At 37.4% G+C, this 27,332-nt stretch overlaps 4 protein-coding genes across 6 annotated transcripts in view; all 4 read right to left on the bottom strand.

Annotated features, from left to right (window-relative positions):
* The window catches only part of sulf2a (sulfatase 2a), a 37,185-nt gene extending 32,710 nt beyond the window's left edge, over positions 1-4,475 (bottom strand). Inside the window, exon 1 of the mRNA XM_079596857.1 lies at positions 4,404-4,475. The gene's annotated coding sequence lies outside the window, so the exon portion shown is untranslated. The remainder of the gene's footprint in view (positions 1-4,403) is intronic.
* A 744-nt stretch (positions 4,476-5,219) lies between these two features.
* timm17a (translocase of inner mitochondrial membrane 17 homolog A (yeast)) lies at positions 5,220-8,993 on the bottom strand. 2 transcript variants are annotated; one of them, XM_079596859.1, is made up of 6 exons: positions 8,806-8,993; positions 7,887-7,986; positions 7,704-7,767; positions 6,590-6,718; positions 6,308-6,418; positions 5,220-6,199 (listed from the first exon to the last, which is right to left on the bottom strand). In XM_079596859.1, the coding sequence occupies exons 1-6, from the start codon at positions 8,829-8,831 to the stop codon at positions 6,129-6,131; spliced, it is 501 nt and encodes a 166-aa protein (XP_079452985.1). In that variant the 5' UTR covers positions 8,832-8,993; the 3' UTR covers positions 5,220-6,128. The 2 variants fall into 2 exon arrangements, with proteins under 2 accessions (XP_079452985.1, XP_079452984.1); XM_079596858.1 differs by having other exon boundaries at positions 7,887-8,019; positions 8,578-8,806.
* Positions 8,994-11,085: 2,092 nt separating this feature from the next.
* lmod1b (leiomodin 1b (smooth muscle)) lies at positions 11,086-15,343 on the bottom strand. The gene is made up of 3 exons (XM_079598071.1): positions 14,834-15,343; positions 12,368-14,110; positions 11,086-12,147 (listed from the first exon to the last, which is right to left on the bottom strand). Exons 1-3 carry the CDS (start codon positions 15,101-15,103, stop codon positions 12,121-12,123), a joined length of 2,040 nt encoding a protein of 679 aa, XP_079454197.1. The 5' UTR covers positions 15,104-15,343; the 3' UTR covers positions 11,086-12,120.
* A 2,707-nt stretch (positions 15,344-18,050) lies between these two features.
* On the bottom strand, positions 18,051-25,463 carry shisa4 (shisa family member 4). 2 transcript variants are annotated; one of them, XM_079596540.1, is made up of 6 exons: positions 25,267-25,463; positions 25,039-25,150; positions 23,745-23,922; positions 22,405-22,541; positions 20,667-20,855; positions 18,051-20,003 (listed from the first exon to the last, which is right to left on the bottom strand). In XM_079596540.1, the coding sequence occupies exons 2-6, from the start codon at positions 25,094-25,096 to the stop codon at positions 19,963-19,965; spliced, it is 603 nt and encodes a 200-aa protein (XP_079452666.1). In that variant the 5' UTR covers positions 25,097-25,150; positions 25,267-25,463; the 3' UTR covers positions 18,051-19,962. The 2 variants fall into 2 exon arrangements, with proteins under 2 accessions (XP_079452666.1, XP_079452665.1); XM_079596539.1 differs by lacking the exon at positions 25,267-25,463 and having other exon boundaries at positions 25,039-25,225.
* Between the last annotated feature and the right edge of the window lie 1,869 nt (positions 25,464-27,332).

The following is a 27,332-nucleotide window of genomic DNA, read 5'->3' as shown; positions in this document are numbered from 1 at the left end:
ATGTACGCAGCTTGGCTAAAATGACAAAAATATTTCACGCACACATGTATGCCAATGTATACAAAACTTATACAAAATATAACATGGATAAAAACAGTTCCACCTGCATTTTGAACAATTGGCCTACATCTAAAAAGCCACGTTTAGTTCCCGTGGACACGGTTGTTTGCTCGGGCAAATAAATAAGGCGGAATAATGTTTACTCTGATTTTCCAAAAAGGACGGCTATGTTCCATCCTGCTGGGCCATTGTGCCTGGCAAGGACTCGCATTGAACTGAATGCGTTTCTCTATGCAAGTTGTTCCTCACTGATAAAAACGTCTGCTGTCAGCTCCGGTTTGAGAAAGAGAAGACTTTGTGCAAATTAGACCAACCCCTCTCTACCTCTGAAAGCAGTCCATTCTCTATGGGCATTTTATTTTGTTCAGGCCCGAATCCCTCCTCCATCACCCCACATTGCCTCTTCAAAACTGCTCCTCTTTTATTCCTGACGGCTCAAAGAGCATCTCTATCAATCGGTCGATGCCCTTGTGATCACCATGGCTACCTTAGGAAAGGAGCTCGCCGTTACAATGGATTTGAATAGTGGTGTCTTAAATATTGAGAGACAACATAGACGTTTGAGTGGCATGCGGATTTACTGCTACTCGTGCATTCCTCTTATGGCTTGATGTTATAGAACAGCAGTGAACTCTTCCTGATTTAAGGTTAACCCCAATTCAATTTAAAGGAATATTCCAGGGTTCACTTTACATTTTTTTCTTTAAAACAAAGAAAAAACTTAGTTACAGTTAGAGTGGAAATGAATGGGACTGATGCATAAATGTTAAAATACTCAATAGTATAACAAGACAATATTTATGTTACCATGATTTTAGTGGAGAAAACATGAATCTTAATAAAAAGTCTGTGTATAGTTGTTCGATTTTGACAGCAGAACTGCATAAATGCTCAAATAGCTCAAATAATACAGATGTTTTAACAGAAAAAAATGTGCCGTTGTAAAATATATATATTTTTTCTTTTAAAGCCTTGAAAAAATGTCCCAATTTACTTTCATTTTAAGTGCCTCATTGTAACCTTGATCTTTGCTTTAAAAAAGAAAAGAAAAAAGGAAGCCAAATGTATTTCTTCTAACCAATACGGTCACAAAATTTGCCAGTTAAGTTAAAGTTGTTTTGAACTTGGAATATCCCTTTTTTTTATTCCTAATTTAAAGGCAACATTCACAGACACAGAAGTGAATGCAGTCACTTTCAAAAGTTGTGTTACAGAAGACTAGAGCAGTGCACTGCATACCAAGACCTCATTAAATGCACAGCATTCCACCAAACATCTGAGGGTCATTAACACCAACCGTGATAATGTCTATTGTACATCATGCTGTCATGTCTAATGTATTCCGTCTTGTTTATTTATTCCGCTTGCCACTGTTCACACGACAGACTCTGATTATTCACATAAATAGTTAATATGACATTTATGAACTGCCATTTATTCCATGCAATTGCCTGCAAGCCTCACATTTGTAGAAATGATCTGTAATTCTCCCCAGCATAAGTGAAGGACAGAACAGAAGAGTGATGAAATCAGGGAGAATATTTTAAAAGGGCAGATTGATAGCATTCGCTGGTTAAAATTGAGCAGTTCAGAGATGTCAAAGTTTCACTGTTAGCAGTCTAAAAAAAAACAGAGACAAAAAGCTATTATAATATATCCTTCAAACTAGGATATATATTTTTTTCGTCTAAGGGGCAAGAAAAGTTCGCTTAACTGATACAGAACCACTTAATTCAGTTTAAAACAGTGATACTATGCAGGTCAGGATATAACAACAGCTAGTTAGTGTGTATCTGGCGGTAAAGCATAAGGCCTCAAGTGAGAAAACATCTAATTAAAAGTCTCTTTGATTGCCTGTTACTTTGCAATGATTATCACAGTCAAATTGATAAGACTAGGATTGTTGCATTAAACATCATTCTCTAAGCATTCACCTATAATTAAAAATTCCACATGCATTCCCCATTTCTCATTCAGACACACCACATCTTCAGCAACAGAGAAAGATTTGGAGTCTTTCACCAAACATCTTGAGTGCCTGGCCAGAGCTTGTTCACTGCTCTTGTATACGCTACGCTCCCACAGTGCCTTCAAAAGCCCTGAATTAATAATCACAGCACTTTTTAGGAACTATGTAGATTAGCAACCAGTCATGTTCGCTGCCTTAAATTATTAATGAGTTGTTTGCACCACAAGTTGACCTTCCTTCGGTTGTTGTTGCTCTCCAAACAAAGTGCATGCAAGCAGGACGAAGCAGTGTGGAGTGAAGCACCAGAGACATGCTTTTACTGAATGAGAAGGTTAGGTGCAAAAATAAAACCAAATTGCAAAAGTCAAGCCAAACCCCTTTGACTTTTGAATGTTGAGGCAAAAAGTCAAAGAAAATGACTCTCATAAAGGGACATAAACCAACAAGGCTGAAAAGACACCAGTGAGAACTACCGAATGACATGAAACACAAGAAAAAACAATGAAACCAGCAGGTTATATGCCCGGTTTTCAAGGAAAACATTTGTATGCTAGAAGAAAGTCTTGTCCAACAACATGCAAGAAATTGATACAAACTAAACACTGCATTTCCTCTCCTCAATAACAATTTAACACATTTGTTAATCTATTTCTTCAATCAACAACATAATTACCTCCCTATTTTTAATAAGTATTCTTATTTATAGAAGCACTTCCCACAACTCAAAATCAATATGTTGCATATGGACCATGTTGGTCCATTTTTATAGCCTATAAAAACATATTATAATTCTTAAGTAGTGGCGAGTGCGACATGTAAAGGCTTAGGAGGAACAGGTGTAACCGATAGTGATGTGACATTTGAACCGAGGCGTCGGAGCTTGTGTCGAGAAAAAATGGGCGTGCCAGATGAAGCCGCGATTCGAGGCTTGTGTTGTTAACGAGAAAATCATGTGACTCATGACAAACGAGGCCTCGGTTTGTGTGGATACGTCATCGGTTCGTTCTGAGTGTCGCTTCCAGATAAAGGGGTTTGAAACTCGCGCCACCTTGTGGGTGTTGGCAGGAGTAGTAGAAGCATGTGTAGTGGTGTCAGAGTAAGAGAGTTAGCTCTCATTGTCATTATTGTGTCATATATGTGCTAGGGCTGTATATTATTGAATTATATTAGGTTAGTAAATTGTAAAATAGTTATAGTAAATTGTTATTATTAATTATAGTAGCTATATATTATAGGGAGTAGCTATATTATTAATATATTAATTAGATAAGATTATTTGGATTGGATTTTTGGATCTGGACTGGACTGCTTTTTGATTCGGATTGCCCTTTTTTATGTGTTTGCTTGTTACTTTTCCTGGTAATGGAGCCAGCAAGGAAGAGGAAGTCCTCCCCTGTCTGGGCTCAACAGAAGCATCAGTATCCTCATTTATTCCCGCTGGCACTGGCATTTTTATGTTCCCCTGAATCCTCTGTTCCTTGTGAAAGGATATTTTCCAAGGCTGGAGAGGTTTTGTCCAAGAAGAGGAATTGTCTAAACCCCAACACACTTGAAAAAAATCTGTTTCTCAATAAAAATCAATGGTAATCTTACCTTCACCCAAACGGCAAACTCCTCTATATCCAGAGTCCCATAAGCACAACACTGCAAAACTGTAACCATTCACGGCACAAAACCTCCCAGAAACAATTCTTAACTTTTCCCACCCCCAGACTATTCTGTGGCAGTTTACTTTATTACACTCCCTCCAACATAAGCACTGCACTCGTTTCACTTTTGTTGTTCATACTGGCACTATCCAAACAATTTATGAATAATTAATGAATTGTGTGTGTGACAGTTGTTTTTGCACAAGTAAATTCAGTCAAAGAAAGATACATATTGTATTTTATACCCAGGCAATGGACAAATGTCTGCTCATGTACTTTTATTATTGCAAATGAAAGGTTACATATATTACAGTGAGAAGAAAATACATAAATGAAATGGGGGATCGGGATACGGACATCATAAGTCTGCTCAGGTCATTGGTTCAGAATTACTTAATTTGTCTGCTATATCATTGCACAGTAGCTAGGTGTCACTAGTGAGCAATAATGAATGAAGCTTCGAGTAATGAACCTTTGGGTGAAGCAATGGGCTGCGAGGTCTCAGTGGTTCAGGAAGCCTCATTTTGTCATCACTAGTAACCGACAAAACTAGACTAGCAAGAAAGCAAGAACCTAGACTATTAACGTCACATAAAATGCCTCACAAGCCACAACAGACATGTATGCACTTAACCGTGTACCCGCTCTTACGACCGCCGGTACAACCCTACTGTCTATGTGTACAACGCCAACTGTGTTTTTAAATCACGAGCGCTATCACTCACGTTTATCACCGTTTCAATTATTGGCCAGTTGTTGTAAAGCCCCGTCCATTTTAGAGTTCGCCCAATCAGCATAAAGAAGGCCGGAAGAAGCAAGTGGTACTGCAGAGTCAAATGACGTCCAGCTCCTCCTCTATAGACGTATAATGGGTGGAGGGAGAGTTGTGGGTAATGGATATTCTGGCTCCACCCATTAGGCCCAAATTACATTCACTCCTCCTCGCTGGACGTCTAGCGAGGGGGCGCGTGACGTAAGCTCCACCCATTTGTTTCGCAGTGAGCAGCCTTCAGACGGGTCAAAAATTATTGCTTAAAAGCCTTGTCCAATGAACAACTACTGTTGGATATATAATATACTAATATTATATCTGCATTCGATATCTGTTCTCCTAAATATTGGCAAAATTAACTTTTAGCATATAAATATAAAACGATTCATATTTTTCTACACTGATTTACTTGTTACTACACTGAAAAAAAATCTCTATAACCATCTAGATTATAGAAATGTACAGTTCACGAATGGCTGAAACAAAATGGCTATTTGTAAAGTGTGGGGTTTATTTATGTCAAGTGTCTGTACACGGCAAAAACGTCATTGAAATATTACCCTGACGTCAGAAAGTTGCTTTTGCAATTTAGATTCAATTGTTTTTTTTCAAAACCTCAAGGAAAAGTATATTTCTCCTAATGTATCCCACATTTTTTTCTTTCATGATTTCATTTTTATTTTATCGGCTTAAATCTACATTTCAACTTGACACTTACTGTGCATGAGTCTATACTTCCCTCTAGTGGACAAAATTACTAACTTTTTAATTTGATTACTTTACTCAATGGACGAACTTTGAAATAGAGGTCTAGTTTTAGACAAGCAATTACCATTTTAAATAATAATATGGTAAATTACACCTAATAATATATATGTGCTTTTCACACAGAGTAATAACTAGTTTATTTACTATGTTTCTCAGCCTAAATTTGTTCATATATCCACCAGAAGAGACAACTCTGTCCATCCATCAACTTTTTCTCCGCTGCATTTGAACAAAACTGCTAATATTCACTGTAGAGAAATCCTTAAAGTACAATACAGTATAACATCTTGAAATTAGGAAGTTGTACTAAAAAATAAATAGCTACATCAAATAGTAAACTGTGAAGGAACAAGCTTTGCAAGAGAAGGTTTGGCATAAACCAGTCAATAAAAATCCCCACTATGATATTGTCAAAGCCCATGAAAAGTTTACATTAAGGCAAACAATCAGTACACGGGCATGTATTAAACTCTCTGATGCGCACACACACAAGCGCACACACACTCACACACGCAACAAACACTTTACACAGCCAAATTGATTAGGGTTCAACATGAAAAACCTAGAATGACAAACAGTATACCTTTAGCTTCATCAAACATTTCCAGCTGTGTCAGGGACAAAATGAGGTCACAGAAAACAAAAACACAGAAAATATGGATGAAAAAACAGGTCTGAGTTTGATTTCCTTATAACTTAAATAGGGTGACCCAGAGGCCAATGACAAGGCTGAGAATAGCAAAAGGCATACACAACAACAGGGACAATAGTGTTTTCCCTTTATATTCTTTTTGTCACAGTCATTCGTGGTTGATGGCATGCTCTGTTGATGAATGAGGTCCTCACTGTAACTTCAGTGTCTCAGTTGAGTTCATGGAATAAGAAAAGGCCTTGAGTTTTAAAGGGCTTCTCATTGGTACTGTCTATAGTCTCCGAATGACGAAGCAGGCATGGGAGCAGGCTCTTCTGCAAACTGTGGGCCTGTAGAGAAAAGATTATGTTGGTTGATTTGAATTTATATATAACTTTTACATTTTTCCAATTAAAAAAAGTTTTATTCAGTCTCAAAGGATGACTTGCCACACTTACCAGTTGGGAATTGTGCTGAGGCAAACCTTGTGAGCAGAATTCCTGCACCTTCTATTAATGCAAGCAGTATACCTCCCATTGCAGCAGAGCCAAACATGGCCACTGGGCCATCTGTGATGAGACAAGAAATTAATATCACACAAATAAACACAAGTTATCTTTTTTAATAAATAAATATAAAAAGAAGAATATTAAGAGAATGCACTTTCAATATTTATAAACTGGCAAGGAATTAGAACTTTGACCACATCATTATCTACATTAGTTTGAGATTTGACTTACTTCTTGCAGCTAAAATGGCTCCTGTCATGGCTCCACTTGTGATTGAGTTCCAGGGGTCTTCTTTGCCCCTCACCTTCACCAGCCCACAATCAATCATGGAGAAGAGGCCACCCCACACCGCAAAGCTTCCTAATGATGAACAAACATTCGTATTTTGTAATATCTTAAATAAAGCCAAGAAAAAAAGCAAATTACATTGTCTACATCACACATATTTTCTCTCCCTCCATACGCAACTACCACTTGGACGCTTCAAAAAGTTCATAAAGAGATTGTAAAACTAATCCATATGAAGTCCAAACTTTCTGAAGAGACACGATCGCTTTATACGATAAACAGATTTAAATTGAGGCTTTTAATCACATATAAACATTCATCAACTCACACAGTTTTGATAAACAGAAGCTCAAGCATGTTCGCTTGATGTGCGAGAACCAATGAGGTTCATTCTGGTGTGTTACGCAGCACGTTTGAGCTTCCGCAGGAACCAATGAGGTTTGCTGTCACGCATCAAGAAGGTTCGGTTGAGCTTCTGTTTATGTTCACTGATCAATGTTTAGATGTGAAAAAAGCCTAAATTTAATCTGTTCATCATATAAAGCGATTCTCTTCAGAAAATTTGGACTAAACCAATCAATTCATATGAATTAGTTTTACGATCCCTTTATTAACTTTTTAAGCGTCAAAGTAGTAGTTGCATAACCGTCAATGGAGCACAGAAATCACTTTATTAAAAATATCTTTGTGTTCCAAAAAATTTAATTTGAGTTCCAAAGATGAATTAAAGTCTTACAGGTATGGAACGAAACAAGGGTGAGGAAATGATTACAGAATTTAAATTTTTAGGTTAACTAACCCTTTAATTTCAACAAACCTAATTTTTATTTTATTATATTTTTTTATCAGCCATTAGAATGATTTCTGAAGGATCATATGACGCTAAAGTCTGTAATAGATGCTGACATTTTTAATTTATTTCCAATAAATGCAGCCTTGCTAAAACTAAGACACTCCATTCAAAAGCATTCAAAAAAATCTTAAACCCAAACTTTTGAACTGTAGTGTCTCACTCGGATTACATGTGACAAATAACCTTTGAACCCTTAAACATTACCTCCTAGTTGTGGAGCTCTGGTCTTTATGGCTGTCAAACTCCCCTTCATTCTGTGATTCATTCCCTAAAAAGATGAAAAACAAAAACACCAATGACATCTTAACATTGGGCCCAAAAGTACTACAGGCCCTTAATTTTAAGTAAAACAACACGGCTTTATCAGCAGCACAGAGAATTACTCACAGAAGGAGAGTTTCTAAAGCCTTTGACGGCCTGAAAGATCCCTCCACCGATGGCCCCCATGGTGAAAGCACCCCCACAGTCGTCCACTATCCTCCAGGGGCTGAGAAACATCAACGGTATGATTATGAGAACACTAATGGTGCATAAAGATCATCTTGTGTTTTTAAAAAATGTTAAAATTACTTTTGGATTACACTTTATTTTAAGGTTCCCATATTACAGAGTATTGAGACAAATAAGTACTGAGTAATATTAATTAATAACATGTAATTACTGTATAATTAGGGTTAAAGTTTGATTTAGGGTTAGATGCTTGCAATTATGCATAATTTACTGTCATTACTGTGTTAAGTACAAGTAAGAGATGTGTAACAAGGACACTGCAACAACAACAAAAACGTTTAAACCACTTTCGTTAGTGGAAATCCTACTCGAGGAAGTATCCATAATGTCGCCCAATAAACGAAACAGAAAACGGGTATGTTATATAAATATGACACATTTCTATAACGTTAGTAACGTTATGCTTTCACGTCGTATTGCTAGCTAAGTTATACAGATCCTACTAACCGTATGTTAATATAAATAATAGTCTATTATGTGTAGTAGTTTAATAGATTAAACATTTAAACAATATCTGTATATTAGTATTATTATTAAAAATAATGTAGAAACAAAATCAACCGATCACCGGCAGAACAAGGTCATGTGCGGGACTGACAGCAAGAAGCCTTTACTGAAGGACATCGTGTTAACTAACATCCAGTAAACCGGCCATATCACAACAATTCGAGCGTCAAACAACCTGACAGTTAATCAGACCGTATAAATAAAATAATAGTTTAACTGTTATAATAACAACAAATATAAATGTTCGAAATGTATAAGATAAAAAAAGTAGTTTGAACTGTCGGCTCACCAAGGCTCCCTCGCGTACTCCTCCATTTTGTTCTTTTCCTCTTCCCACTGACGTAACAAAACACGTGCTGTTGCAGTGAGTGACGTAAGGTTATTCGCGTGGCCCTTTGCTGTCTTTTTCTTTAGAGACCCCTCTAGTGGCAGTATTCACACAGATTACCAACCATTTACCGTTTATATACTGTCTATGCCATTTACAGAGGTCCCACAAACGGGTAACTCAATTTCGTCCACCATAGATAATGGATTAGCATAGTCTATAGTTTACGAGGCCCCATCTTGTTGCTACCACACATTGTTTTTACTATAGGGACTAAACAAAATAGAAAATTGTATCTTATAATAGTGCTTCTGAATTTAGCTAACTTTAAAATTAAAATTTAAAGTGGGTTTTGCGATATCAGGCAAAACTCTGATATAAAATATAATTTAGGCTATAATCTTGTTGCTACCACACATTGTTTTTACTATAGGGACTAAACAAAATAGAAAATTGTATCTTATAATAGTGCTTCTGAATTTAGCTAACTTTAAAATTAAAATTTAAAGTGGGTTTTGCGATATCAGGCAAAACTCTGATATAAAATATAATTTAGGCTATAATCTTGTTGCTACCACACATTGTTTTTACTATAGGGACTAAACAAAATAGAAAATTGTATCTTATAATAGTGCTTCTGAATTTAGCTAACTTTAAAATTAAAATTTAAAGTGGGTTTTGCGATATCAGGCAAAACTCTGATATAAAATATAATTTAGGCTATAAGCCAAAACTATACTATTTTATATCAGAATTAGGCCTATGCCAGATATCCAATATGCACTTTAAATTTGGAAAAATTTAAGTTGTCAAGTAGCTAATAAAACTGTTCTTTATGGTAGAGCCTCTGCGTTGCGCCTATAGAGATGGGGCTGCATTCAAAGTTAGTTGATGACTGCAGTAAAACATAATTCAAAATCTCTCTCTCCTTCATGTCGCCTCTATGTTATTGCTCTGAGTCCGACACGCGGTTGGCTATGTTTCCATTATTAGGAAGGCAAAAGGAATGAGATGCAGTCTGAGCCTGCATTGAGAAATGACCAAATATAGACATTTCAGCAGTCCTGAGGGTTAGTCAGGGACTCAGGGGCAATCAAAATATAAACAAGCTTGCTTCGATTCCAATCAACTTTCAGACTCCAGTTTCAGAAGAACATTTCTGAAGAGCTCTGAAAAAGATGAACAACAGACTATTGAGTGATTATCTCTATAGCTCCAGTGGTGATTCATCCTACAAGTAATCTGCATTGCAAAAAGCACCTACCACTTATCTGAAAATCATAATTCCCTAAGAAAATAGGGAAAAGCTTTTAAGCTTTAAACCTGTGACATGCAGGTTGAATGTAATTTGTAATGTTACATCACAAGTGGTGTGGTCTTTTGTTTCTTGTTGTCCTATAGCCTTCGTGTGTAGTTCTTTATTGTGACCAACTGAGCTAAGCAGAATTACGTGGCATTAGAAACAATGCATTAGATCACTGTTCTTTTTTTCATGCCCAAGGAACTCATTGTAGCGGAAGCGTGCTACAGCCCTTTATAGGATCTGTGTGATCATGTGAAGAGCTTCTCACTAACACTAGAACCATTCATTCTATCTATGGTTCTGAACTGGACTCTAGCTTTTACAGCATTTTTATATCCCCACAAAATGACTCAGAAGCTTAGATTGGAGTAAATTAAAAGATACTTATATTGCATTATGTTTTCATGGTATTGCGAGTTACTTAGTATTGCATTCGTTTATGTGACACTAACAATGTTGATAGTTATGGATAGTTCATCCAAGAAAATTCTGTCAATTACTCATCATGTCCTTTCAAAACTGTATGACTTTCTTCTGTGGAACATAAAAGAAGATATGATGACATCATTTCCACTTTTGTAGACAAACAAAGGGTGAAGTATGCCTTTAAGGAGTTTGTATTGACATAAACCAGTGTTCTTATATTAACTAAAACTAAAACTATTAATAATTGTTCTCAAAGACTGAAATAAAATAAAATAAAATATAAATATTGGATTAAAAGTTTAAATTTATAAAATAAGTTGCAGTTTAAATTATTACTAAAAGTAAAACTGAAATAAAAATAAAAATAAACTAAAGGTAAAAAAAAAACTAATAAAAATGGCAAAGCACATTAAAATGAATACTAAAACAACAGTGAAACAGTTTTCTGAGATTATTCATGACAATGACCTGAAAAGAATCAAATAAAATCACATGACCCAGGTGTTTTTGTTGGCCCAATCACATCTTTATCATGCAGATTCCTCCAAAAACAATTTGAATTTTCTACATAACACAAATGAAATTACTGGATTGTCACATCTGAAACCTGATATAAGTATAGTTTTATTCGACACAGCTTATTTTCAATAAGCATAACATTCTGCTCTAACTTCCATTAAGTGTGCTCTTGAAGAGAATGCTTACATTCCCAAATTAAAATATCTCTATATTTTTTATATTGTTTCATAAATTACAGATGGATGGTAAAAAAAAGACACTTAACAGTGATTCAAATTTATATATACTCAATGGATTACATAAGTTTTAAGAAAATATCAGCTAAAAAAAAATATGTTTTGTAGTTTGTATGTTTATGCAACCATATTCACATAGATCGGATTATCCATCCCTTTCTCCTTAAATGCTGTAATTCTGTTCTCATTCACACACACTCATTCAAAATAAGGTATTGAAGAATCTGTACCATGGAAACAATACCTGTTTTATGTGATCTTTAATCTCTGATCAGCAAGATCTTTTACTATAGAGATTCCCAAACCCCAAATACTAGGATCAAATACAGGAGATTGTTTTATTTCTTACATAGTTCAATTCAGTCAGATGTAAGAAGATCCAATTTTACTGCCGAAACAAACATCTTCTCAACATCCACATACATACTGTACCAAACACACACTAGTAAATCTATCATATGAAATGATTCATTTAGTGCAAATGACAAGCAAGGCATCAAGTTCTCTGCAGTTCCATAGGCCATCGAAGCCTCTAAGCACACATGACTGCACCGCACTTCCGTTTCTTTAAATCGTCCAGTGTATTTTGTACAGACTCCTGGGCAGAAGCTGTGCATTCAATGGAATAATCACCATCTATACGAACCTATACCTGTCTTCCATACTGTAGGGCAGCAGTATAGACTCTGTATGGAAGATTCTGAGTGTTGATCTTCTCAAGGTCTGTGAGATGTCTGTCCTTTCATTCCTGTCTTTTTTCTTCATTCATGTTTATCTCTCTGCACTGCCGGCTTACTGCAGGAGCTTTGGTATTTCAACCTGTGAAAAACAATTCATTGTGAGTTCAAACTCTCTCAGGGAAAACAGGAAAACCTCTGAATATGAGACCCAATGTATCCACAGGAAAGTTTCAGGATTTAAAAAAAAAAAAATAACTTGCAAGATTGTAGTATATATATATATAATTTAATTTGACAAAATATAGGCCTATATGCTTTTTTTAATGTAAATTATTTTAATTTTTTTTATTATTTTATACCTTTTTGAGCTTTTTGATATTGGTGCCTCTAATGGAAGCTAGAAGTTGGTCCCTTGTATTTTGAGCTCCTCCTCTTCCTCCACTTCTGTCATCAAGCTTCCTCTGTGACACGGGCGTCAGGGAGTTCTTCAGGAAGTCTCCGTCCAGCATTGGAGGTGGAGGTGGTGGTGGTCCTCCAGGCGGTGGTGGTGGCGGAGGTGGTCCAGCACCAAGCCCACTGACCCTTTTCTTATGAGTCAACTTGGGCGATGGGGCGGGCGACGGTATGGGAGAAGGTATAGGAGACGGCCTGGGCGAGGCTCTCGGGGAGCCTTTACCAAAGCCGGGTTTTGGAACTTCTAATGAGTCTTTCTTGTCTCCAGCACCTTGGGCTTGAGCCTGCTTCTGTTCCTGCAACCGCTTTTGTCGCTGACGGTCCATATTGCGACTAAGAATACTGGTCATGGTCATACGAGGACCAGCTAACTCAAAGTGGTAGCCTAGTTTCAGAAGAGTTGTGTTTTCTTTTAAGATTTTGGTCATTTCCATCTCAGACTTTCCTCCGATGATGTGTCGCTGGTTGTGGAAGCGTAGCTCAGTGAGTGTGGAGTTGTGCTGGAGAGCATGGATCAGGGCCATGATGCCTTTGCTAGTAAGTAGATTGGAGTCCAAATTGATGCTAGTGATGCTTTTGTTAATGCGTAAGGTCTCTGCAATAGCATAAGCCACATGGTCATCAGCGCGGCAGTTAGCCAAAGAAAACGCTTTGATGTGTGTGTTGTTTTTCAAGGCCTCGGCGAACTGAATAAGTGTTTTGATTTTTATGACCTCAGAATTGTTCACATTCAGATCAGTCATGCCCAGATCGTTGCGACGAACTCTCTCAAGGTCTTCATCAAACATGCTGGCCGACTCATCCTCCTCTTCCTCCTCTTTGGTCTTACTTTTTGAAATGGTGTCTGAGACACAGTTTCCAATTTTCCCTTCCTTGATGGGTTCATGAATTTCACTTATGATTTCATTTGGTTTCTGAACATCCTCGCTTTCCTTATCGCTTGCTTTTGCATTATATTCCTGCGGCTTCTTCACATTTTCATTGTTCTTTTCAGGTTCTTTCTCTTTATTTTCAGCAAGTCCCCTCAATTCCAACGTGGGGCCCTCTTTCGTCTTCTCGCTTGACCTTATTAGTTTTTCATCCTTGTCCTCTTCTTTTGTTTTGTCTTCTAGAACCTGATTTTGCTTTTCTTCTAACCTGGACGGATAGCCTTTAGTCTTGTTCTCCTCTCTCTTCCTAAAATCATCCTTTCTCTCCCTTTCCTTCTCCTCTTTCTCCTTTATCCTAGAAATCATCTCCTTTGCTCTACTTTCCCCAGATTCCCTTTTCCGACTGTCTTCCTTTCTATTTTTCTCTATACTAACCTCCTTTTTCTCCTGAAGCTTAGAAATTAATTCTTTGGTTTTGCTGCTGCTACTTTCTCTCATCTCTCTTCTGTCTTTGAGTTTATTCCCATCATTTTGTTCTTTCACCTCTACTTTTCTCTCACTCTCCTCATCCTTCTTGGAAAGGGCAGATTTGTCCTCTTTGGTGCCCTCTGTGACTCTGCGGGTCCTGTCCTCCATTCTATCATCACATTTAGGGAAGGAAGAGGTGGAGGGGGTCCTCTGAAGTCCTCCATCTCTGCTGTCAGATGTGGAGGTATTCTCTTGGCTCAGGCCCATCTTACGCAGGTACTCTTGCTTCCGGCTCTCCTTCTTCGGCTCTCCCTGAGGATCAAATATGTATAAATTATGGACAAATTATGGCGAAATACAATCAAATTTATATTTTTGTTTTGGGGGAATGAACTGGAGAGAAAACCAGTGGCTTAGGCCTACACTAACAAGAAAACGTTCAACTAAAGCCAGTGCTTTGACACAGATGGTTATATAAAAGCTGTGGTGCATGCACATTGGATGTTTACACTATGCACAGTCGTTTGTTTCACAGTGAAGAAGATGTAAACTTGCACAGTGGCTGAGTGTTTGATTTGTGAGCTGCACTTTTTCACTGGAAAGCTCCAGCCTGGGCAGACTTATCCTTAAAAGGCAGTGAGCAAAGGAGCAATCATCCAAGGAACTTCAACTGGGCCAACATTTAAAGAGACTTTCACATCCAAAGAGACTCCATTATATCTATTAGATACATTACCCCTGCTAGTATTATATTTAAATTGAAAAGTAAAAAAGTAAACATTGCATAGCCTTTTACAGTTAAAGTTTGTACAAGTCTAATTTGTAAAAGTTATACAAAATAAGGTGGACATTATACAAGTGTCATAAAATGATATACAAATACATCTACAAACAAAACATCTGTCAAGCCACATTAGCCTACTTTTATTAATGTATTCTGCCATGTCTTCAAGATCCTACTAAGCATGTTAGGTTAAACTCCAGCATTAAAATTTTCATAGACAAACTTTTAAGGTAGGCAAGTGAATATTTTACCTCTGTTGACAGGTTTCTCTGGAAGCGGGATTTGAAATCATCGGTCTGGCTGGTCAATTGTGAGTCCTTTTTAACTGGCGCGGTTGGTTTTAAATCCGTTTGGTCCACAACGATTATTTCACTCGGATCTGGATCGGGAACAACAGATACCTCTTTCTGCAGCTCTTCCATTTCTTCGGGTGACAGGTTTGACAGCAAGCTGTCGAGGTCCGGGTCCTCGCTCACCTGTCGCCCGGTTTTAGTGAGTCCCCTCACTTTCCTCCGGGACATAGTTGCGTTCAATAATGACAAAAACCTCTGTAGAATTTGCTGAAGATATCCGTGTATTTTTCAGTTATTTTACCTTTTGAAAAAAATATATTAATTAATAGAGCTGTTAGATTAGAAAGTGAAGATGAAAAACGAGGAAAAGAGTCAAATTGAAGCCTTTCTGGATGTGAAAGAAACGCGAGGAGCAGCGCGAGACGCGATGGACTGTCAGCGAAAGTTTGTAGTGCTAGGACATTCCTTGAAATCCATCGAGCACATGACCATATTTAGATGGAGGTACATAGTCCTTTAAAGGCAATTGGTAAGGATATGGTTTACTAAAACGCAAAAGCATCCCAGAAACTTCCTAGGAAATCAGGATTCCTGGAGTGGCTACTGAAAATATTTTTCCAGTGATGTTAAAGAATGTTATAGAAATAGGTTGTATACTATAATAGGCTACTGTGCTATTCCAGGAATCAGTTTAATGTGGTTCAATAGAATATAGGCTATTCATAAATTTGAAATGATTCTGCTTCATCTTAATGGAAGCAAATCGTAAGCCAAGACCACAAATCTGTCACCAATGGTTGCAGGCAGCAGAGAAGCAAAAGAGCATGATCTAATAGCAGCAGTGTTTATTACAAACTCAAAATCAGGATACTTGTGGATCTAAAGAACACAAACATAATATACAGATAAGAGCGGAACAAATACGAACTGAAAACAGGCTCAATATATAGGCCTACTAACTAAACCAATGAAAGAAACAAGAAGTAGGTTTCGGTTCATTAATCAAACAATGAATAACCATGGAAACAAATGCAAACAAAGGAAACAGAACAGGAAACACTGAAAAAACAACTCAAAACGTAAAAAAACAAAGTCCAACAAAGGAGGAAGGAGGACGAGGAGTAGGCAGAAGGGACCTACAATGATCAGGGAGGAACCAGGGAGGAGATGGTAGGGGAGGAGTTAGGGAGGGAGTGACGGTGGGAGAAGCCAGGGAGTGACTCCAAACAGAGCCATCAGGAAGCAGGTCCACGGTCGAAATGGGGGAGGGAGGAGCCAGGGTGTATCCAGGAGCCCAACCGAATGAGGTGGAGACGAGAGTGGTAAAGACCCAGACGGAGCCGAGGAGATGAAGACCCAGGGCGACACCGATGGACTGGAGGGCCAAGGTGGGACCAAGGTGAAGAAGGGGACTCGGCAGAGTGTAATGTACAGTGGAAATGTACAGTTGTCCTCCCATATGAAGAAGTAACTATAAAAGGTGTAAAGATTGAGCAAGTTAAAAAATTTTAATATTTAGGCATAATCATTGATGACAAACTTTCGTTTTTGGATAATGTGAACTATGTACATAAGAAATCAAGACAGCGTTTAAGCCTACTTAGAAAGTTGCGCAACCTTGACATCGAAAGGAGGATCTTAACTATTGTATATAGATCGATGATTGAAAGCATTTTAACCTACAATATTGTCTCATGGTATGGAAATTTAACAATGAAATTAAAGAATAAATTAACACGAGTAATTAACGAAGCAAATAAGATTATCGGCCATAAACAAAGTACATTGCAAGAACTATTCTCAAATTTTATGGAGAAAAAGGCGCTAGTTGTGTATTCCGATCAGACTCATCCCCTTCATTCCTGCTTTGAAGTCCTCCCTTCGGGTCGCAGGCTACGCACACCGTATGCTAGAAAGAATATTTTTAAAAGATCATTTGTCCCATTGGCAGTGACTGTTTTAAATCAAATTCTCAATTAGGGTTGTTATTGTGAATAATGTACACTGTACTTTACTGAATCATGTATTTATCAATTATTATGTGTGTATTATGTGTTTAATGTGGTTGTATAATGTTGTTGAAGCCAGTTTCAAAGATGAATTTCTGTCCAGTAAATCTGAACAGACAATAAAGTTAAAACAAACAAAACAAACAAACAAACAGAGCCAGAATGAGCGACGACAACGGTGGAGCCGGAAGGGAAGGAAGACACTGATAGTCAGTGGCACAACCAGGGTGATGACTGACCAAGGCGGAGCTTGAGGGAGGGGTCACAGTGGAGCTGACTGAGCTAGTGTGTAGCCATGGTGGAGCCAATGGGTCGACAGAACGAGGTGGAGTCCGGGGCTTTAAGTAGATCCACACACCAGGGCAGAGCTGGAGAGCTGAAAGCACAAGGCGGATCCGAGCTGCTAGAGAAGGAGCCAAATGGCTGAAGGGAACCAGGACCAAATAACTAGAACCTCATAGGCAAAGGAGGTGGGAGCATCAGCAACAATGCAGAATTGGTGCAGTGCGACGAAACAGACTTGGTGCTGGGCGAGAGCACCAGCGACTAAAGGGACTTGGAACAGACAGAAGACGCAGACTTCAAACTGATCCCTTCACATTCCCCAATTATCACAATAGGGTCCTAGTACTGCACACACATCTCTGCCTTGGGAGCATGGGCTGGGCTCCACTCCATTCCTCCTTCTCTAGGTCGTCCTCAGACGAGCCTTCCATCGTTGCCTCCAGGCATCCCGATTCTCCATGCATCTGGCCAGTTCGTTGGTGCTCTGGGCTCCTGCATCCCTCTTGAGTATGTCCACGTATGTTAGCGTGGGGCGTCCTCTTGACCGATGGCCATGTGTTGGTTCCCATAGCACCACCTTACTCTATCAATATGCCCACTGGTATGGATGTCACTGCTGGCCCTCACACCTGGTCAAACTTCATAACTGGTTTGGGCTTCAGGGTGAATGTGGCTTCAGGTGTAATCTCCATGAGGGATGTTATTGCCGGCTTATGCACCTGTTCAGACTTGGCTCTCTGTGGCTCTGGGACTACGGTGGGCTCTGGTGCTGTCTAAAGGAGTAGGATCTAATCGCAGCAGTGTTTATTTACATATGTGGTTATGATTACATATGATATAGTTACTCGTTGATTTCAGGTACAGCATTAATGAAGACAGCAAAGTCAAGTCTGTTTTTATTGTAAAAAGAGAATTATGCAATATTATTTGTCCAGTCTGTTCAATTAGACCTCTCTTATAGGATGATTAGTGCAAGTTCAAACACTAGTAGCCTATTAATTGCCTCGCCCCCAAGTTTAAAATGCCTGTTAATATTACATGTTGTAAAAGTTTCTCTTTATAGTTCCTTTTCTTATTTGTACTTCACATTCCAGAGTGACAAATACAGTAGCATATTCTGTATATAACAAAAAAAAAAAACACTGTTAAATATACATTATTTTAAATAACTAACACGTTATTTAAACAGTGGACTAAGCATCAAAACTAATCTTACAGATGTGAGATGAGGAGGTAGCAGAAATCATTTAAAGTCAAAACAAATCGCACCTCAAATGTACCTGACAATTGATTTTTTTAATGAGATGTCTAATTCTTTTCATTTACATTATAATCTACCCTTGAAAAGTTTAACTTATGATCAACTTTTAAAGTAATTAAGGCAGAGACATCCACTCGTGCTAATATATATGGGTGAAAAACACTTAATATGGCGGCAATGGAAGTCTTGGCTTATGGTGCAGTTGCATTAGCAAAATTTCACGAGAAAAAAAAGCTCCATTATCTATTGTTAATAATGTAGCGATGTATGAAGCACAGTTCAAACAAAAGTCACTTTCAAACATTGACTGTTGGTCAATGTGGCACATTCGCACAACGTGACAAAATTCATAACTGTGTGGATTCCCATTAAAATTAGCTGAACAACGGTAAATTTGACAGCACCTTTACAGTTAAAAGAGCCAAAGGGAAAGTGTGTGAATTTTTTTATTTATTTATTCATTTATTTTTGGCGTGGTAAACTTAATGAAAGTAATTTCGGCAAATAGATTTCAGTATTTCCCCACTCAAGTAAATAGGAGATGTACATGTCTGTAAATAGCGGCATGTGGGCATTACGAAAATAATAGCAGAGTGAAATGACTTGCCTTAAAGGGACTTAAACGTACCTCGCAGTGAGAATGTAACAAAACAACATAAATGAATGTGAAATGTTTTACAAAAACCTTTTTGCTGAATGCAAACATTGCTGTGATTTCCTTGACAGCTGGCCTGGGAAGCAAAATACAATAAAAGACATGCAATTCTAAGGGCCGTTAACATTACAGCTCAACCTCAAGCCAGATCTAACAACAGTTGACGAACTACAAATGCGCGGAATGAAGTTTTGGCTGGTTGTGAAGATGGTATGAGACATGAAATTATTTCTTAATGTAAGTTCTTTCTTATTTACATACTGCATGTTAACTGTCTATAAGACATCTATGTCTCATGTCCGCATGTTAACTGTCTATAAGACATCCAAGACATGAAAAGCGTACAGCATGATTTGGTGTTGATGCATGACATGCTCAGATTAGCGGTAAAATAAAAACATTTTGAACAAACAAGCAGGGAGAGACAGCTAAGCATGTCTATTGCAGAATAAAGTGCAAATGTCACACGCTGCTTCTTATTTGGCGGAACAGAAAATTATATCCTGGATAAGTCAGAACTGTCAGCCAGTCTCTTCTGCAGGACAGTCATATTTAACGGCCCATTTCAGAGAGTTTGAACAAAATATAATGGCAAATTTAAAGCAGTCTTTTAGTTCACCGAGTTGCTGGATTTAAGTGGGAAGAGTCTTGTTGATTAGTGAAACGTGAAAGCTGTACATCAAACGAGAAAACACTCCGACGGCATGAGGCGATTCCGAAGTCAGTTCATGCTTCACTCCACAAACTAATCAAGAAATAAATAACATAAATCATTTTTTAAAACCGCTTCTCATACAAGGGATTCCAAACAAGCATGGGCCCTCTTCATCACCCATTGTATGGGTTATCTTCTTCTCGCTGAGGGACTCCAGCTCTTTCAGTGCCCTGGGTATTGGGGAGGGGAGTATGGTGGAGGAGCTGAAAACACAACAATAACACAGTTCAGCGAAAAGCTTTCTGATTCTGTGTCCTATTATATGCAAATGTGGTGTTTTTATTTCCACTTAAAAAGAAAAGGTTCTTTATTGGCATCGGTGGTTCCATGAATAACCTTTAACATCCATGGAACCATTCCATTGCACAAAAGGTCCATTAAAGAGGAATTTTTTTTATTCTTGTTAAATGTTCTTTACATAATGAAAAACTGATTATTTCAAGACACAGTTCACTCAAACGACCTTTAGAAAACTGAAATTGGTTCTTCTTTTTTTGGAACCTTTATTTTTAAAGTTGGCATGAAACGGAAGTTGCGATCGTTTTTTTCTTCCTTTCTATATCCATGTGAAAACAAGAAAAAAATGTCTTGATTTTGTCCATCAGGAATTGATTGGATCATTTTGGTTCGCTATTTTGTCCCGCCAGTAAACACGTCATCAGAGAAGAGATGTAGTTGCAAAGTACAGAAGTTATATTAATAAAAGTTCATGAGGGCTTCACGAGTTAAAAAATAATAATGATGTACCTGGATACATTATTTATAATAAATACTGCAGTATTCCTTACAAAAATAATTGTCAGTATTGATTTCATGGTGACTTTAAGAGCTAAGTATGCGATCTCTAACAGAAGCCATGTGAATACCTGCTTGACTGTATCCTGCATCATGAGGATTAGGAGGATAAGGACCAGGGTGCATCATAGGATATTGGTGAGGGACACCCGGATACTGTGGTACCATTGGAAATCCAGGATAATCAGGATGTCCAATGGGTTTACCATAAGCGTCGTACATATGCTCCACAGGATAGCTGGCCATTGGAATGTGCTGGGCTGAAATTGAGACTAATGTTAGTAAATTATGATTTTTATCCTTCATAAGAATCAGTTCATGCAAGCATTTTGAAAATTAGCCATGGAAAATGTATTCAGGAGTAATAAGAGTATTCCAATAAGAAGCCGGCGGTTAAATACATAGAACTAATGAAGAACGCAATGCAATACCACAGTGGTTCCCAAACTGGGGTAAACGTACCCCTGGGGGTAGTGAGGTGACAGAGGGGGTACGTGAACAAAATGCTGAGTTTTGCTGTTCATTTAATTCTACTCCACCTTAAAATAACATTAAAAACCGAGCATGTATTTCTAACAGGCAAAATGCCATAAAAGGTCAAATACATGACATCCAATCAAATTACCTCATCTTTTGCGGTCAAAACTGACTGCATCCACACACGCAGTGTGCACATGATAGGTTGCATGCTGTACATTACTGCCGTTCTCGACAATGTACCTTTGTAAAAGTGGGGATTTAGCACTTACTACCATAAACAAATATAGACACAGAATGTGCATAGAGAATGATTTAAGACTCAAACTCTCTTCGATACAAAAACATACCCTGAATGAGTTCTTGTTTTTAACGTTAGTAATATACTATACAAGGAAGAATGCAATTTTTCCCTAATATGTGATGTTCATTTTAAACAGTATTGTCTGCTCTATTTTGCATTGAAAAGATAGTTCCAGCGAAAGCCACAGCAGAACTGTAACACACAGCGTTTCGTGACCGCATCTGCGGCTTTTAATGAATCGTGAGAGTCATTGATTCAATGACCTATTTGTAAATAAAGGTTATAAAGGTATTGATAAAGGTAAACATTTTTTTACTGGAAAATCAAATTAAGGGGGCATATATTATGAAAATGTGTGACTGCAGTCTAAGTGGAAGAGACGGGGTACACAGATGGAAGAACATGGTGATACGCCACTCAATACCAGACCAGGAATAATTCCAGATTATAAATAAATCAAGTCAAGTCTAGTCATTAAATTATTTTTTTATTAAAAATAAAAAATCATGATGTTAATGTTTATATAGTATCAAAATAAATTCATGCCTTATAGGGCACATTTAGCAGATTAGAATTTAGCGATTTAACTTTATATTTTGCAATGATTAAACAACCATGCAGCCGAGATTTGCTGATAGTATATTTTGCTTTACTTTTACAACTTTTAACGATGAACTATTAGGCGATAATAGTTTACATTTTGCGACGATATAGACAATGACGATTTGCCATGTTCACGTGAGTGTACTGTATCTGGTTAAGGTTGGATTTATTTATAGTAGTTGTAATAACAATGTATATTAATTCATATATAATAGAATAATAATAGCACCAGCAAACAAACAAACAGCAAAACAAAAAATACATTCTAAATATGACATATAATCCCTTCATGTGTCTTTGCAACAAAACAGATTTGTTTAATTATTTGTATTTTTAATTAATTCGCATGTAAATGTACTTCAATAAAATACCACATCTAGTAAATTCAGGACGTACTGCGAAGAGAAAGAAGTGATTGTGTTTACCTTCATAAAGAGTTCTGCCACGTTGCTGGCGGCGCTGGTAAAGGTAACAACAGGAACACATGAAGCAACAGACCATAGTTGCTATAGCAGCCACAAAGAGCAGGATCGATGAAGCAATGCCAGCTATAGTGGAAGGGCTGAGAGAGGCAGGACAGAAAACTTCACTGGTGTTATCAGACATCAATTTAGAATAATCTGACTTCTCTGGGAGCAACTCATAGAAAATAGTTAGGCCTTTAGGTCTAGCAATTAGCAGCTTCACCATTAAGATTAGCATTTCTTTTATAACAGTCATACTTTTTCTCAGCTTTCCTTAAAATCAAATTAGTTTTATTTGTTGGCCTAATGTGAGATTAATGAGCCTCTCGAGGCTACACACTTGGTCCTTTTCAGGGATCTGAGCATGATTCACTGGATGTTTGGCCCATATGTGAACACTCCAACCAATCTTAGACCCTTTTAAAGCGAACCGAACTGTGACCATCTTGAGAGGTTGTGCATTGTAAACACAGAATGCTCTGGGCTAAAAACATTCACAAATTCCAGTTTAGCTTGGTCATCAGATGCCTCAGTACAAATCAGCTATTCATCATAACTGCTTCTGCGGAAAGATCTCCCCAAAATATGAATTCATGACATACACTTGTCTATTGTGAGAAAGATGCGGCTGCGTGAACAGCCTTGTTTATATATTCGTGTTCAGGCCGCGATATGTAATGATATTATTAAACTATTGTATATAAACCTTAACATAATGCAAGTTCAATAATGTATGGGGCGAATGGAGTGAGTACTTGCTAGTTCTCATAATGCCTGATTTCACCAGTATATTTCAATATGTACATTACTGGACATGCACTTTTTAAAAATATTTCGAATTAATGCAATCACTGACAGAAGCCTATTATTTTAAATCGAAAAAAGCAAAAACAATATTAAAACAATGGACAATAACATAATTGTTAAATTAAACACATGTATAATCATTTAAAGCATTTAAACCTTGTGTAGTATGAAACAAAGTGACAGTGGATATGTGTTTTAGTGCAAGAATATGGATGCAGTACTGCAACAAAATTTATATTTTTGCGCAAAAGATAGAAAACCTACAGAAATATTCTATATTCAAAGTTAAGCTCACTCAACAGCATTTGTGGCAATGTTATAAAAATCTTTACAGTGTCCCAATGGAAGTGAATGGGATCGAGTTTTTTAGGGTCAGCCTGCCATCAACCACTGAATTGGACTAGATCCAAAAAGATACAGTATGAACAAAAAGATGTCTGAGACACCATTACTACTTAACTCTAGTGGTCAAGTGGTCAATAATAAAAATGTACCTGAGATGGAACAGCATGCAGCGCTTCTGTCCCGCCTCTGTGATCATCTTGAAGCCATCCAGGCAGCAGTAACGGCGGTGACAGTTCCCACAGCAGAAGGTAATGAGTGGGCAGTCAAAGCCATTGTGCCAAGTGCCATTTTTGTCCACATACCACAAGCAATCCTCATCTGCACTCACTGAAAGTAATAATAATAATTAAAAAAATTGTAATAAATATAGCAAAACACTACAAAATATTGGGGGGAAAAATATTCTTAAGGTGACAAAGAAACCTACAAAAATGTAAGCCAGTAACACTTAATATAATACAATATATAGGCTATATATATTATTAAATATGAGGGAAGAAGAACATACTAAACTTGGTTAAGTGGTAGTTATTTGGCAAAAAAAAGGGTAAATTGCAGCTACAGGTTTTATTTTACTATGCACAGAAAAAAAGCATACTTTGAGAACCACATACTCAGTTATGAGCATTTTGTTGGTTCTCTCATTTTTGCATGAGTTCATAATTTCTTTGTATGACAGCCTGGCCTAAAAGTGTCCACATAATGTAGTATGTTTCATTGAGTTATTGCAAATAAAACAACTGACTCCAAGCACAACTACACAACGTGTTTATACAATTTTCTAAAACTTTTTTAAATGGTGAAGATGTCAATTTTCCTAGACCGGACATCACTTTTTTTTTTATATATACACTGAACATTAATGATAATAGCCTAAATGCACAGGTGGGAGAATTAATGAAATATCAATGAAGCACAATGAGCACATTAATTCATGATTAGTATAACTCCTAAGATGCTCACTCAACTAACCAAATAATTACGAAAGTAAAGAAAGTAATGTCTTACATTCATTTTACAAGATGTAATCTTAAAATAAATCTTAAAATATATCTATTTTATTTTATTTATTTATTAAAGAAATTGCATCTTTGTTTTCATATTCAGTAGCAGTATTTTAAATGTAGGTCAGTTAACCACTTGCTTCAAGGTCTCAACTTGGATTAGATTTTACTGGTTCTGCAGTGAATGACCTACCTACACAAAATACAGAAGAAAACAAATGCAGTCTCATGTGAACTTGCAAATCTAAGGGGTTTGAGAGCTGTTGCTATAGAAATTGACATTGTAGCAGCAATGTTACTTGTATGTAAGTTGCATTATATAAAAGCTATGACATCGTCGTCAGCAAGAAGCCTCAAATAATACGTTATAACAAAAAAATATGTGCAAGTACATATTTGCAGCAATGAGGCCTATGAAGAAACTACAAAATCGTCTTACCCTGCCAAGCCGAGAAAATAATATAAAGGACCGGTATAATGACGGCGTAGAAGGACATCCTGCTTCCAGAACACTATCCGTTATACCAGACAAAATTGGTTACATTTGCATCCTTTGAAAAAAAGAAAGGAAACCTTTAAATGATAATATTTGCCACGTCTCGCAGAAAGCGAAGCTCTGAATCAAGCGGCTTCGTGATCAACATGCGATCTGTGTGGAATGACACACCGCCCGTGACGCTACACGCCCGACGCCAAATCTCCAGTACCAGCCTCCTCATAGATGAAATAAATTAAAGGACGTTAATTTCCCCGGGATGATGCTTTGTATTCAAACTAAGACGGGAAAATGAAGATAATTATTCCGGAGATTAACCGTTGCTGTGTCTGTAATTGTTGTAGTGCATCAGACGCGCGAAATTCCATGAGGGGAAAATGGAGCAGTTCTGAGCAGTTCACACATCTGGAGATAAATACATTCATTCGCATTATTTGTACAGACTACACTATATCGTTTCTGAAAAGTGTTATGTTACATATAATTAAATGCATATACATATATATATATATATGAATAATATATACGTTTCATTAATTCATATATAATAGGCTATATGCTATTGGTAACAACTAATATTTCCTAATAACACTGGCTGATGTGTCATCAATCATCCTGCACATGCTAGACTTGTATATATATATATACACACACACATACACACTGCCATTCAAAAGTTTGGGATAGGTAAGATTTTTTTTTTTTTTTTAAAGAAGTCTTATACTCACCAAGGCTGCATTTAATTGTATGATTGAATTGAATTAAATAATTGCTGAAGGATCCTGTAAAACTGAAGACTGATGCTGAAAATTCAGCTTGGCAATAAATTACATTTTAAAATATAGTAAAATAGAAAACCGTTAAAATTAAGATTTCACAATATTACTTTTTTTTATTTTATTAAATAAATCCAGCCTTGTGTAATGCACGACACTTCTGTACAGAGTGCAACTACGGTGGTAGGTGTACTAAAAAATATGCTAATTAAAACTTTATAATTTTGTAAATAATTGTTGTGAACTATGATAAACGCCATATTTTCTGAGTTAATTTTTTTAAATTTTATAAACAAAACAATTGCCAGATACCACTGCTATGGGTGTGTGTGTGTGTGTGTTCACTATTCACTGCACCTAGTGTGTGCACTAACTTGGATGGGTTAAATGCATAGGACAAATTTCGAGTATGGGATACTTGGCCTTCACGTCATGACACTTTAGATTTGTTTTTAGCAAAAAAATGCTTTGTAATGGAATAAGCTATATAAGCCATTTGCATGTTTATAACTAGAGGTCGACCGATTAATCGGTCGGACGATTAATCGGCCGATTTTTTGCATTTTTTAACATAATCGGCATCGGCCAATATCCACCTATATCAAGCCGATTATTAGGCAGGCGCACACGTGTACGACGCACGCTGCCCCTAGAGTCATTATCCAGCAGAGTGAGCAGACCGCAGACCTTCAGCTTCCAGTGCCTAAAGAAAACGGTAAGGATTCCATTCTTATAATCCTTTATATTTAATTAAAAACTTTTCATGTTACTGCCAACTTTGAGAAAAAACATGAATAGGCGCCATGACGTTCGGCTACTTTGGATATTGATAGCGTAGTTGAGGTTGCATTATCACAGCAGAAGGGTTGCTATCATGTCACAATAAGTAAGCAAGAAATTTGCAATTGCAGACAGTACATTTGACTTATTTTTTCTGTTTGTGTGTCTTATATTTGAGAGGGTTGTCACTCAATGCAGAGAAATAAGTAATAAAAAAGAGACCAACGCGCACTATAAGCTAGTGAAGGACTGGCTTTGCTTTGCTAGCGTCGTCGCGGCACTGGTGCCTTAACGACCGTTATCTACCGGACCGAATATCAACACGGATTTCTTTGCTTCATTTCGGTGCTACTGTTATGCATTTGTTTCTCTTGGATGCTCTGAAAACGGACGTTAGAACAGAAACACCGCTGCATGTGACGCTAGTCAGCAGCTAACTTTAGCATACCGTTAGCTGGATTAAACACGGTTAAAATGCTGGCCAAACAGTGTAATGTTGTGTGACTGTATTTCACTGTAGAGGCGCGGGAGCGAACGAGAAGTCAAAGAGTGTTTACTTATATTTGTGTGTGTGTGTGAGAGAGAGAGAGAGAGAGAGAGAGAGAGAGAGAGAGAGAGAGAGAGAGGCGTGGGAGCGATCGAGAAGTCGCAGAGTGTATATGTGTGTGTGTGTGTGTGTGT

This window comes from Phoxinus phoxinus (assembly GCF_949152265.1).
Source record: "Phoxinus phoxinus genome assembly, chromosome: 22".
Classification (NCBI taxonomy): Eukaryota; Metazoa; Chordata; class Actinopteri; order Cypriniformes; family Leuciscidae; genus Phoxinus; species Phoxinus phoxinus.
This window is presented reverse-complemented; position numbering and strand designations above follow the sequence as displayed.

Excerpts from the sequence above, each read along its gene's own strand:
- shisa4 (XM_079596540.1), bottom strand. The coding sequence starts at position 25,096 with ATGTCCTTCTACGCCGTCATTATACCGGTCCTTTATATTATTTTCTCG. Across the intron at positions 23,923-25,038 it reads TATTTTCTCGGCTTGGCAGG|TGAGTGCAGATGAGGATTGC; the intron begins GTAAGACGATTT and ends TATTACTTTCAG. Across the intron at positions 20,856-22,404 it reads TGGCAGAACTCTTTATGAAG|CCCAGCACATTCCAATGGCC; the intron begins GTAAACACAATC and ends TCTCAATTTCAG.
- lmod1b (XM_079598071.1), bottom strand. The coding sequence starts at position 15,103 with ATGTCCCGGAGGAAAGTGAGGGGACTCACTAAAACCGGGCGACAGGTG. Across the intron at positions 14,111-14,833 it reads AGAGAAACCTGTCAACAGAG|GGAGAGCCGAAGAAGGAGAG; the intron begins GTAAAATATTCA and ends TTTGATCCTCAG. Across the intron at positions 12,148-12,367 it reads ATATCAAAAAGCTCAAAAAG|GTTGAAATACCAAAGCTCCT; the intron begins GTATAAAATAAT and ends TGTTTTTCACAG.
- timm17a (XM_079596858.1), bottom strand. The coding sequence starts at position 8,648 with ATGTTAGTTAACACGATGTCCTTCAGTAAAGGCTTCTTGCTGTCAGTC. Across the intron at positions 7,768-7,886 it reads GCTTTAGAAACTCTCCTTCT|GGAATGAATCACAGAATGAA; the intron begins GTGAGTAATTCT and ends TCATCTTTTTAG. Across the intron at positions 6,719-7,703 it reads CAGAGCTCCACAACTAGGAG|GAAGCTTTGCGGTGTGGGGT; the intron begins GTAATGTTTAAG and ends GTTCATCATTAG.